At 40.3% G+C, this 13,358-nt stretch overlaps 1 protein-coding gene across 1 annotated transcript in view; it reads left to right on the forward strand.

Annotated features, from left to right (window-relative positions):
- CFAP44 (cilia and flagella associated protein 44) overlaps positions 1 to 13,358 on the forward strand; it is a gene marked incomplete at its 3' end in the record, with an annotated part of 119,728 nt that extends 106,370 nt beyond the window's left edge. The window contains exons 28-34 of the mRNA XM_079705553.1: positions 190 to 300; positions 1,589 to 1,719; positions 3,012 to 3,128; positions 4,011 to 4,212; positions 7,950 to 8,110; positions 9,650 to 9,784; positions 13,185 to 13,358. Coding sequence (XP_079561679.1) covers positions 190 to 300; positions 1,589 to 1,719; positions 3,012 to 3,128; positions 4,011 to 4,212; positions 7,950 to 8,110; positions 9,650 to 9,784; positions 13,185 to 13,358 — 1,031 coding nt within the window. The remainder of the gene's footprint in view (positions 1 to 189; positions 301 to 1,588; positions 1,720 to 3,011; positions 3,129 to 4,010; positions 4,213 to 7,949; positions 8,111 to 9,649; positions 9,785 to 13,184) is intronic.

Raw genomic sequence — 13,358 nt, forward strand, 5'->3', positions numbered from 1 at the left:
ACCTTCTGCAGGCATTTGAGTTTGTGGTCTCTGTATCCGTAACCATTTTAAATTCTTCTAAAAATACTGAATAATTTCCTTATTTACCTGTTGTTTCCCTAGTGACTAACTCATTGAAAAATGATTTATTTTTAAAGCCTTAACACAGGAACTTCTCTGCTTATTAACAATGTTTCCCTCTCTCCATAGATGAAGATAAAGAAAGTGATGAATCAAGTGAAGAAGAATCCAGCTTGGAGAGTGATGAGGATGAGTCTGGATCTGAAGATGAGGTTTTTGATGATTCTATCTGCCCAACAAGTAAGTGGGATAAAACCATGCATTCTCTGTTATGTGTGACTATGGATTGATAATACCAAAAATTCCCTTTTTTTTGGTTTCTCGATTGTCTCATAATGATATTTAAGGAAAGGATGGCTTAATATGTATGAAGTGTAGTCTAATGAATACTCTTTGGGGCTCTCTGGACAATTAATTTTCTGTTTCTTGAGGCAGCTATTTATGAGTACCCAATTAAATAATCTGCAGACAATCTCTAGTTGATTCAGAGTCATAAATTATGCAGGAAGTTTCATTTTATAGAGAAACAGAAGATTTATATATGTGTGTATATATATAAAAATATATATTTGAGTATATTTTTATAAAGCTCTTCCTTTTTGCCAAGCCATTCAGTTTTCATATTTCAAACCTGTTTTGTAAGGGCAATTTTTACATTTCCTGGAGATGCTTGGCAATTTATATTCACTGTTTTCACTGGTGAAACCAGTCTGAAATATTCTTACAGTCCAATATTCTTATAGTCCAGACCAATATTCTTACAGGCTCAATACATGAAAAAATACATTTCTTCATCTGAAATTATTTTCCTAGATATTTCATATCAATTATAAATCAAATTTTAAAGTCAAATAAAGTTTAAATCTTGTTTTGATTTTGAAAATAAGAATCTCCTTAAAATCATATTTATGAGTGGAAGAAAGCTAGAAAATCTTGTAGTGCAGCTTGTTATTTTATAGCAGGATTAAATGGCTTGAACAAAAGCTCACAGTTAGTTTAGTGGTAAAACTTGGGATGGAGCTATGGTTCCTAAATTCCATTGTAGTGATCCATTATATTTTCACATTCTTTATCAATTACTCAGTGGATAAATGTGGCTGTCAGTGTGGTATAGTGGAAATTAATACAGAGGTACTGTACTTGAATCCCATTCTGTCACATATCAGCTGTGTGACCTCTCTGAGACTTATGGTGGTCGGGTGGTCGTGACCTATAAAATGGGAACAATAGTCTCTACCTTGCAGGGCCTGTGAGCCTTGAATGAGATAAGGTACATAAAGGACCCAGGACCAAGCCTGGCTCAGAGCACTGCTCAGAACATCAATACTAGTATCATAACCACTATCATGATTATTAATACCATTAATAATTTCTACCCAGAATAATTTCTACCTGGAGCCCTAAGTATGATGGAACCTTGCTGGAGTAGATGGACATTAATAATTCTGAAGCTCCAAAGTCCACGCTTATTGTATTACTGCATTCCCTAACAAATGGGGCTGCTTTACTGTTTTGACTGTCTTTTCAGATTGTGATAAGGGTCTCTTTGAACTGGCCCTTCAACTTCGAGAGAAAAGGCTGGACATTGAAGAGGTCTTAGTTGAAGAAAAGAAAATGATCGATAACCTCAGAAAGGAATATGATACATTGTCCAAAAAAGTATGTTGGTCTGCCCTTCTCAGGTCTGTTCATCCTCTCCCAACAAACTACACCTCCTTGCAGCTATAATATTGCTATTTCATAGCAATGGCATGAGTTAGGACTTCTTGTAAGAGAACAGACATTTCCCATGTTATATCCATTTACAGTTGTGGTTGAGGGGCCATTGCTCTTTTTTTTTTTTTTTTTTTTTTAATGTGGTACGTGGGCCTATCACTGTTGTGGCCTCTCCCGTTGTGGAGCACAGCCTCCAGACGCGCAGGCTCAGCAGCCATGGCTCACGGGCCCAGCCGCTCCATGGCATGTGGGATCTTCCTGGACTGGGGCATGAACCCGTGTCCCCTGCATCGGCAGACGGACTCTCAACCACTGTGCCACCAGGGAAGCCCGCCATTACTATTTTAATGACTGAGACTTTCTTTATCTAAATAATTGGCCTCCAAACTTTTTTGATTACATACTTCTATAAGTAAAAAAATTGTGGAGCACATATTCCCACAATAAATGTATATTTATTTATAAATTATATACATGAACTATTGTACTAATATATTTTATGTATTATGAAACATTTGCAAAAACAGAAACTGAAAAGAATAAGATAAAAATAAATAGAAATGGAAACTTCTTTCCGGACCCCAGTAGATGACTTTGACACTCTGGGGTGTATGCATTCCACGTGGAGGACACTAAGCTAAACTTCTGGTACAATTATAGTGATTTTTCTGCTGTATCTGCTCAGTTTCCCTCTTAGGTACTCTTTCCTAGAGCAGCATCACTTGACTCATATTCAGAAATATTTTTGATAGATTGCTTCTCGAAAAAGGAAATGATTTGGAAAACTTTCAAGTATTTTAGGAGATGAAGCTATGTGCTTTAGAAATACTGTAGTTAGTAGTTTCATTACTTTAAAGGGCTTTTTTCTCTAGTTTATTGATGTCATTATGACCAAATGAGATTTGAACCATCCTGACAAAGACATTCCAGGCTGAGAGATGCTTTTACTGCAGAAAACAAGAGGGAGATGGGGACAAGTCTTCTGAGTTTTCATTAACAAAACCTATACAACTCTGGGGTCATTGGAACAATTGAAAAAGTGGTGTGGATCATGACTTAGCAGGAAGAGAATAATATATATTGCTGGGCTGCAGGCTGGGATCGTCCGTTTAATCACAGCCCAACAAAGCAGATCCAGCTCATGCTTTTGCTTCCTCCCAGAAAGGCTTCATTTACCACCTCGGGTATATATTCAGTGAATCTTTTCAACATCTCACACACGGGGTTTTCCACAGGTAAAGATTGTGGCAACTAATCTGAACATGGCAGAGGAGGCCCTGGAGGCTTATCAACGTGAGAAGCAGCAGCGGTTGAATGAACTGCTGGTTGTGATTCCTCTCAAGCTCCACCAGGTGACGGGTCTGAGCGGTTGCCCCACCCTGTCTGAGCAGGAAAGCCATATGACACTCAGGCTTTTCCAGAGAAAAATTCATGGGCCACTAGGGGGGAGAAGTGCAGTCCTTGGCTGAGAAATCTACCTGTAGAATGACACCCCAACTTTTCTTACCCCTTCTGAGATTGTTATAAAAGCATAATATGAAAACATGTATATTTCCCTGTGGTCCATTATCACTTTGAAAGTTGAATCATTTCAAGTCTGAAGAAATGAGAAGCCTATGACTTAAGGGAATGGCTTGGAGGTTGAAATCTTGGCTCTTGGACACATGTCACTTTTCACACCATCTTTAAGTAGACATGAACTAATGATGCAAGAATTATCTTCACTTAATCTCTACTTGTTAATGAGGGAGGTTAAGATAAAAGGAAAATATTCTTTCTCTTTTTTCCCCCTCTTTGTTCATCTCTATATCCCACTCAAACTACAACTTACATTAAAATGCAGAGATCATATCAGCGAAGGCCCATTGTACCATGTTTTGTCACGTAAATAGAGAAAGCTGTATGTTAGAAGAAAAACCTAAGATCAGCCTTACATACATCTTGTTTAACCTGACCCAAACAGGATTAGCTTATCTGTAGCAATTTGCCTAATATGCCAACCCTGAAATGTCCGTTCCATCCTTATGCAGTAGATATCAAGCATGGTCTTTTTGGAAAGAAGTGCTGTCCCAGAGGGACATAATGTGATTTCTATTTGAAAGTGGCTTCCTGCTTTTACCTTACTCAGTGGTGACAAGGGACAGAGAAAGAAGTGTTTCCCTTATGCTTTCCATGACCTTAAATTTAGCTTGATCTTTGTCTATTTTGATTTCTGTTTTGTTTTGCTTTTGTAGATAGAGTATGTGGTATCCGGAGAAATACCTAGAGATCTTTCTGGAACTTTGGTCTTTTCGAACCACTCCTTGGGACGACTGCAAGAACGAATTGTCCAGCTCCACGAGGAAAATTCCCAGCAGCAAAAACTTAACAAGGAATACCGGGAGAGGCGTAAACAGCTCATCCGAGAAAAGAGAGAGATGGCCAAAACTATACAGAGTGAGTATTAAGACCGTGGCTTATTTAGTAATATTTATTGATTAGAGAGGAAACTGTCAAGTGACCATCTCCAACTCTGAAAACAGTAGGTCATCACAGATCGGAACCACTGAGAGGAAATAACACCTTCCCATCTTCCCACTTACTCTCTCTCCTGATTCTATCAAAAGGTCATTCTCCTATTTTAAAAGGATAAATATGTCATAGAAAGTTTCTCACAATTTTTAAAGGTTTTATGTATAATAAGTTATAGAATAATACAGCAATAGCCCCTGTACCCAGTAGCAAGCTTAATAAAGCATTGAAGATACAACTGAAGGCCCTTCTCTTTATAATACTGTTCTGCTCTCTCCTTCCCCAGGATCAACCACCAGGCACGTCCATACACATATGGATGTATCCACACACAGTATACAAAGTGCCTTTGTATGTTTTTAACTGTAATATAATATTATTCCTATCATTTTGCAGTTCACTTTATTAAACCAGTTTTTGAGAGTAATCTGTATTGCTACAGATAATTACTCATTTTAACTGGTACTACAATATTCCATTGTAGGACTATAAAAGAGTTTCTCTTCAGTCTCCTGTTGATGGATATTTAGGGTACTTGTAATTTTTCATGATTACAGTGAACCTTCTTGTACATGTCTCCCTGTACATGTGTGGAAGGAGGTGAGTCCCCAGGACCGGGGGCTCTGGGTGAGAGGGGTGTGTGTGCATTTTCCACTCTCCTGGGTGTGGTCAAGTTGCCCTCCAAAGTGGCTGTACCCTTTTCTCTCCCTTGGCAGTGTGAGAATTTCCTGGGCTCCATAGTCTAATCAACAGTTAATACTGTTAGACTTTCATATTTCTGCCAACCTCGTAGATGTTAAAATTGTATTTCACTGTTTCCTGAAGTCCTTGAGGTTGAATGTCTTCACATAGCTTATTTGCTGTTTGTGTTTCCTTTTCTTGCCGTCATACACTTTGCCCATTTTTTACTTGTTTTTTTAATTTTACTTATTGATTGTAGGGAGTTTTTTTTCCTATATTTTATGTCTTTCTTTGTCCATTACATTCACTTCGAATCTTTTCTAATATGTCTCGCCTTTTTACTTTATTTAGTGTATCTTTTTGGGATACAGACATTTAAAAATCTCAATATAATTAATTTTATCAATCTATTTATAATTTGTTCATTGTGTGTGTGTGTGTCTTAAGAAATCCTTTCCTATTTTGAGGTCACAAAGATATTTTTCTATTGTTTCTTCTATTAGTAGTGTTCCTCACATTTACGTTCTTAATTCAGATGGAATTGAGGTGTACAGTATAAGATGTATGGAGTAAGGACAATTCTTTTAAAATACCTTTTGAATATTTGACATATGGAACATATGTGTAAGTGATGAAGTATTCCAACTTTAATAACAATAATATTACCATACTATAATAGCATCCACCTTAATGCTACAGACCTGTATGCTTTAAAAGGATTAAAATGGTACATTTTGTTATGTGTATTTTACCACAATTGAATAATATTTTTTAAAGAAAATTTGAAAAAGAAAAATAATGGGAAGAATATAGCAGTCAGTCAATCCAAGTTGCTTGTATTTCTAGAGGTCAGTTTCCAATGAGTGATGATGGTTCTACCCTCATGGGTGGCTGGATTATAAAATTTTAAAATACACGTTAGGACTCTATGTTTGAATAACACTTATTTGAGACATAGAGTTTTCTCAGGTATAAACCTTGAGGCCCCAATGTTTCTCACGTACTTCACATTCCTTTGGCTTCTGTAGCCTGTGAATGTTGTTTATATTTTGAAATACTGTTTGTCAAACCAAGGAACAAACTAGTATGAAAATGAGGAAAGAAGCTTATTTCCAACTGAGTAACCTCGCAGTTTGGAAAAATGTGTGAAGAAAATGAAATGAAGTATTCACATTTCTGGAATGTTAGTTGAAATTAAAAAAAAAAAAGTCCCACGTGGTTCAAGTTTTATTCAGTGACTTTCAGTTCTTCTCCTACCCCCGGTCCATTTTCTGAAAGCAAGTTGTGAGTCTGGTTAAAGACTGATCTCCTAATTCTGAAGGTGAAGCTAGGAGTGGGTTCCTTTCCTGTATCTCAGAGAACAAATGCTTACCAGTGATGAGAAACACCACAGTCACTCACTGTTGCCTGCCTCCATCCCTAGACCCAATGGGGAAGAAGAGGAGAGTCTAGAACATGGGGTGGGGAGGTAAGTTCTCTCTTTTTCAAGGAGAGCACAGCTTGCAGCCATGGGGACAGAGGATAGGGAGTGTTCCAGAAGCCTTTATGTCCCCAGGGAACACTAGCTGGCCTAACTGAGTCTGCTGCAGACTCAGGGTGTTGTGAGGCTGGCTCCACAGTGGGAACGGCAAGGACCAGAGTCCATGTCCTAGTATATGAGGCTGCCTTGGGAGAGGGCACCCTGTCATATGGGGCTAGCTGGGGGAAGTCAAGGTTCTTACTGAGGGAGGCCAAGCAGGCAGCCACAGGCTAGCCACACATGTGCAAATAATCCAGTCATTTCATTTGCATCACGGATTATCATGGCCACCACATGACACAAGTCCATGGGGTGCCACTCACGTAGAATAGAAATGAATAACCCTCCCTGGATTGTGCAAAATGGCAGCCATGCTGATTATACCATTATCATTCAGCCATAACAATTATACCTGAATACAAATTCCTGTACTGTAACAGAATTGCATCATCTTGTTATACTTTAGGGCCTTCAGACTTCACTTAGGGGACTCTGGTGACTGAGAAAATCTTGTTACAAGATTATACTTTCTTGGGGAGCTCAGACTCCACAAGTAGAATTTTCTCCAGGTTTTCCAGTGTTCATGTGTTGAGGAAACACAGTAAACAAAAGTAAAACATGTTGCATGTTAGATGGAGAGGATTGTTAAGAAGAAAAAATTAGAAAGGGACTGGGAAAGAGTGCTGAGGTCCACAGGAAGCCAGGGAAGAGCTCCCTGGAAAGGTGATATACTTACTAAGATGTGGTTCTCCCTGGTTAGGGGACAAATTACACTTGGTTACACCTTCAGAAATGGGTGTTTTGGAAATGAGTCTTTCACCAGTCTCACAACTTGTTTTCAGAAAATGGGTTGTGTGGAGTGAGTCATGTGGCTATTTCGGGAAGAGAATTCCAGACAATTCCATACGAGAATATCCAAGTGAGCCTGGAATGTTTGAGAAGGTTGAGAAAAAGGTGTCTGGAGTAAATGAGGAGAGAGGTGTGGGAAAGGAGGTGGGAGAGATAATAGGGGCAGGGCAGGACAGGTAGGACCTTGTGAACCACTGCAAGGATTTTAATATTTTTACTTGGAATAAGATGGAAACTTCTGTTCAGTGACTGTTCTGTTCTCAACACCAGAGGTTATAGAGATCAGTAATAAAAAATTAAAAACTGAAGGCTTCATAATCCCATTTGGGCCCATGAATAATCTAAGGAGGGGCAGATCAGAAGGTGTAGCCAGTTAGGAAAGATGAGTCCCTTTTACACAGGAATTTGAAGTAGATGAAAAGACAATAGAGCAATGTGCATTCTAAGTGAGGAAAGTAGTAGGTGAAAAGTCACAGAGGAAAACCCAACTGGTAACGTAAAATCTCTTATCTTCTTGCAAAAGCTGTTCCTTAGAATGTTATTGGTACTGGTATTATTCGTTTAGTAACAGTGGGATCTGGTGAACAACCTGACAGTGACTGTCTTCTTTTAGAAATGGAAGAAACAGTCAATCAACTAATGGTCAGCAAGTTTGGCCGTGTGATCAACCTAGAAGCCCTTCAGACACTTTCTGTGAATACAACACTTGAAGAACTAAAGATCAAAAAACTTCGAAAGGAGCTGTCGAACACAAAGGAAATGAAGATGTGGGAGGTTAGGATGAGAGGGCAGGTGATCCACTGGGTGGAGGCAAGAACTCCTGGTGAGCTTTCAGTGGTTCCTGCGAAGCATCTGTACAGCTGGAGACACGTGTGTGAGCCCCACTTGGTTCCTCCATGATCTTAAGCCTGTCTCGGCTTTCTTACTATTCACTTAGTTGAGCCACTGGTCTATCTTGGGATGAAAGCACTAGCATTGGGTCTGGGGTCCAGGATTCATGTAAATATGATGGCAAAATGGCATGAAAGATTACAGAGAGATTCCACTCTGAGGTCTGCATTAATGTATAAACGTTCTAATAGCATTAGACATGAACTGCTATACTCTGAGGACCTAATTGTATTATTCTACATAGCTTTTGCATGCCATTTCCATTCTGGAAATTAGAAAAACATCTCTGAGTAATACATTTTATAACAAGGTATATACTGTTTAGCTGGTAGGGTCTTAGAAGGTATTAAATGCCTACACGGTTTCCGGAGCCATGAGATGAGGCAGTACCCCAGTTACAGCCTGATTCAGAGACAGGAACTTTTACAAAGATTTTATAAGCCCACAAATAATTATGGCTTCTCCAGTTTTCTGTCTTCACAGTAGATAGGGAAGGAGGAGAGGTTCCTAGTGCTCTCTCTTTTTAAAAATATTTATTTTATTTATTTTCCTTATTTTTTTTGGCTGCGTTGGGTCTTAGTTGCGGCACACGGGGTCTTTGTTGAGGCATGCGGGATTTTTTTTGTGACGGTGCAAGGTCTGCTCAGGTTTCTCTCTAGTTGTGGCGTGCGGGTTTTCTCTCTAGTTGTGGCGCGCCGGGCTCCAGGGCACGTGGGCTCTGTAGTTTGCTGCGCGTGGGCTCTAGTTGATGCGCGCAAGCTCAATTGTTGTGGTGCGTGGGCTTAGTTGCCCCATGGCATGTGAGATTGAACCTGCGTCCCCTGCCCTGGAAGGCAGATTCTTTACCACTGGACCACCAGGGAAGTCCCTCCTACTGCTAACTTGGCTCATCTTTTCTTATTGAAGATTTGCCACTGTACCGTGAAGAAACAAATTACTTCAGTGCTCGTGCCAGTGGGACTGGTCCCTATCAGGGTAGTGCTGGAGATAATATGTGCTATCTAAAATAATTTGTTGGAGTAATAGGAGAACAAAGGAAAGCCACTGGCAGATGTATGGCCATTCAAGCCGGTCACCTTGAGGATCCTGGGCCAAGACTGGGGAAAAAGCAATACAGGAACATTTCCTGCTTAAAGGATCATTCTCCCTTTTAATTAACAAATACCATCACCATTAGTATGCACACTAATGTCATTTCTCAACAATGGAGTGATGTCTCTTATTTTTACCTACTTTCGTCCTGCTTACATTCTTCTGTAATCAAACCAGACCCAGTGCACTTGCTTCTGATATTATTGGCTTTTTGTATTTTTCTATGTGCATATCACTCCATTTGCCTGATGGTGTTGATCAAATCCAGACATTCATTTTTCTCTGCTTCCTCATTCACTTAATCCATTTTGCATCTTTCTGCCCTGGTAGGAAAAGATTGCTCAAGTGCAATGGGAATTGATGATGAAGACAAAAGAACACACCAAAAAACTTCATCAGATGAATGATTTATGTATTGAAAAGAAGAAACTTGATTCTCAGCTGAATATTCTACAGAACCAGCAGGTATGTTCCTTTTCTTCAGACCTTTTGTCAGAATTGGGGATGTTCTATAAAAGGAATATCAAGTGCTGGCTTTTAAACAAACCTTGATCTTGGATGTTTCTGGCCCACTTGGGTCCCTGAGGACACTGAGTTGATACCGTCTACATTACAATGAGCCTGAGGGACTAGCTTTACTGTATGCCTACTGGGTACCATGAATTCATACAAGTACTAATTAAGGGATTTGCCTTGGCCCTTGGAGAGGTAAGGTTACTTAGGTATAAATAATGACATCAACATGCTTCCTGAATTTGGTGTCAAACATCCATTTCCAATGTTTACTTCCTTTGACCTAAAGGGGGCCTCCTGAATTATGGGAGGCCACATGTTACTTATTAAAACACTTGTTACTTTTTAGGGCTTTCAACTTGCTTTTATATAATATTTATTGAGGCTAACCTAGTAGTACTTAATACACAGTATGTGGTGGATAATACTTATTTATAAAGTTTCACCCTATTTAAGCCTTGCCTTCTAGGGATATAACACAGGTATGGCATATTCTGAACTATGTGCTATAACCTTTTAATAGTACCTGCAAAAATGCTGTGTTTTTTTTTCTCTTGGTTTTCTTTATGCACCCAGGAAATGTTCTAAGCCAGGGGTTCTCAAAGTGTGGTTCCCTGAGGAACAGGATCTGCCTCGCCTGGGGAACTTGTTAGAAATGCAGATTCTCGGGCTCCACCCAGATCTACAGAATCAGGCTCTGGGGGAGGGGTCCAGCAATCCAGAACAAGCCTTCCAGGTGATTCTGCTGCATGCTAGAGCTGAAGAATCACTGGTCTAAGCAAAAGTCCAAAAGAATGAATAGGAAGCTTTGGGAGGTGTACAACTAAAATAGAGAGGAAGACTAGAATCTGAATATCAAAGGCCCTTTATCCACTAAAGAATTATTGAGCAAAGAGTCACAGCAGTATTCAAGAGGGGTGATGCCTAGACAGAATCTTCAGAGTCGTCAGTGACTAAACATCTGTTGACTTGATGTGCTTTGAACGTCCAGATACCTTGGAGAGGAAAGAGTTTGGAGGCAGATCAGTTGACTGGGAAAGGAAATTAATTGTGTAGGTCCCTTTACATAGTATATCTTTATATATATAGCTTTACATGTATGGTCTCTTTCCATTGGCTGTCTCACTGAATCTTCAAAATACCACTTTCCAAAGCTCAGAGTGGTGAAGTAACGTGCCCATGCTCTAGAGCTAATACGTGGGGACGTTTCTTTTTTTTTTCTTAACATCTTTATTGGAGTATAATTGCTTTACAATGTTGTGTTAGTTTCTATGTATAACAAAGTGAATCAGCTATATGTATACATATATCCCCATATCCCCTCCCTCTTGCATCTCCCTTCCACCCTCCCTATCCCACCCCTCTAGGTGGTCACAAAGCACCGAGCTGATCTCCCTGTGCTATGCGGCTGCTTCCCACTAGCTAGCTATTTTACATTTGGTAGTGTATATATGTCCATGCCTCTCTCTCACTTCGTCCCAGCTTACCCTTCCCCCTCCCTGTGTCCTCAAGTCCAGTTTCTATGTCTGCGTCTTTATTCCTGTCCTGCCCCTAGGTTATTCAGAACCAATTTTTTTTTTTTTTAGATTCCATATATATGTGTTAGCATATGGTTTTTGTTTTTCTCTTTCTGACTTACTTCACTCTGTATGAGACTCTAGGCCCACTGACCTCACTACAAATAACTCAGTTTCGTTCCTTTTTATGGCTGAGTAATATTCCATTGTATAAATGTGCCACATCATCTTTATCCATTCATCTGATGATGGACACTTAGGTTGCTTCCACGTCCTGGCTCTTGTAAATAGAGCTGCAGTGAACGGGAAGTTTGTTTTTAAACTGAGGGCCCTCTGCCTCCCAAGCTGACTCCATAGCTATTACTCTTACAGCAATGTAGGCATGGATTGGGATGAAGATGGTAAGGACAAAAAACCAACAGTCAAAGACATTTCAAAGTAAGAAGAGCCAAAATTTGTTTGGATATGGTGGAGAGAATGAGGGAAAAGCTAAGGTGACTTCAGAGTGACCGTCTGGACTGACTGGGCATGAGGGGCCATGCATTTAGCTATAAGTAACCAAAAGCCCCACTTTTGGAGAGTAGCTTAAACAAATAGGGGTGCTTTTCCTCACTTAACAAGAAGTCTGCAGGAGATGACTGAGGGGTTTTAGTTTAGTGGGGCTGTGATGTCAGGGCCAGTATCTCTGTGACTCTCTCAGTGGCTGAGGTTTCCTTCAGAGTCACAGACAGCTGCCCCAGCTCTGTGGTTGCTGCCCAAATGCCAGTCCCTTGTGTCCCTTTCATTAAGAAAGCAAACGTTTTCTGCTACATCTACTTAGCCACTCCCAGCTGGAAAAGAAACTGGCTAAGGTTAGTGTTTAGTTTTCACAGCCCCTGAAGTGAAGGTGGGCAAGGGAGAAGAGGCAAGAAGGTACTGGGTAATGACAACCCCTACTTATGAGGAAGGGCTGCCATAGTAAGTGGGGTAACAGACAAATCATGGGCTTTTGGCTTCAGGTAACCTGGTTCTCATCCTGCTTCCAGTCCTTAATAGTATAGTGACTTGGGCCAGTTCATAAACCTCTGTCAGTTTCTGTATCTTTAAAATTGGAATAACACCGCCTGGTTCTGAGTTGTGAGGATCACGTGAGGTCGCAGACATAAAGCACCGGGCACAGAGAAGATACTAGGTGTTATGTCCCTTCCTTTAATGCACGTTCAGGTTTATTGAGCATCTACTTATGTAACAAGTTCTAGGGCGGATGCTGGGTAGAGTGGTGAGATCCAGGCATATTGGGCTCTATTTCTAAGGCACAGGATCTAGCAAGAAAGATATCAAACAAGCACTTAGGTCAAACCATAAGAAACTGCTACTTTTTAGGTTAAAAAATGGTCACATGTCACAAATTTCAGATGGTTCAGTCTAATAACTACAATGATGTGTGATGGATGATTTGACAGAACATAGAGCAGGAATCCTAACCCAGCCCATGGGGTAAAGAAATCCTCCTTAAAAATGATGTCTGAAACATGAGCAGGAATTGGCTGGGGAGGGGAAGAAATCAGATGAGGGAATAAAGATTTCTTTTTTGGAAAACAAGATATGGGCTGTATAGGAAAAGGAGGTATCTGGCCTTTTAGAATTCCAGCGATGAGCCCTGTAGGGTAGGAGTGATGGACAGCTAGCTTAATGAGTTACCCTCTAAAGGGCATTTGCATTTTAAGAGTTGCTTATTAGCTCACAGGGACACCTTTCCAATGGTAGGATTTCAGTGGAGGACTTGAAGGCTTAAGACAGGGGTGTTTCCCTAGTCCAAATGGTGCTTAAAGCAGGGAGGTGTTTTCTCTCAACAGGGCAACGCCTTCCAGGGCCCCCGGAAAGCAGATACTGTGGCAAGAGAGAAGGTCACTGAACTGATCCAAGTCCAGGCCCAAAGGATTCTGGCCTTAAAGGAAGAGGTTGTTCTTTTGCGTAAGAAAGGTGGCCTGGTTCTCCCCCCCATTCACTCTCCACAAGAGAATGAATGA

Source organism: Hyperoodon ampullatus (genome assembly GCF_949752795.1).
Source record: "Hyperoodon ampullatus genome assembly, chromosome: 5".
Taxonomy (NCBI): Eukaryota; Metazoa; Chordata; class Mammalia; order Artiodactyla; family Ziphiidae; genus Hyperoodon; species Hyperoodon ampullatus.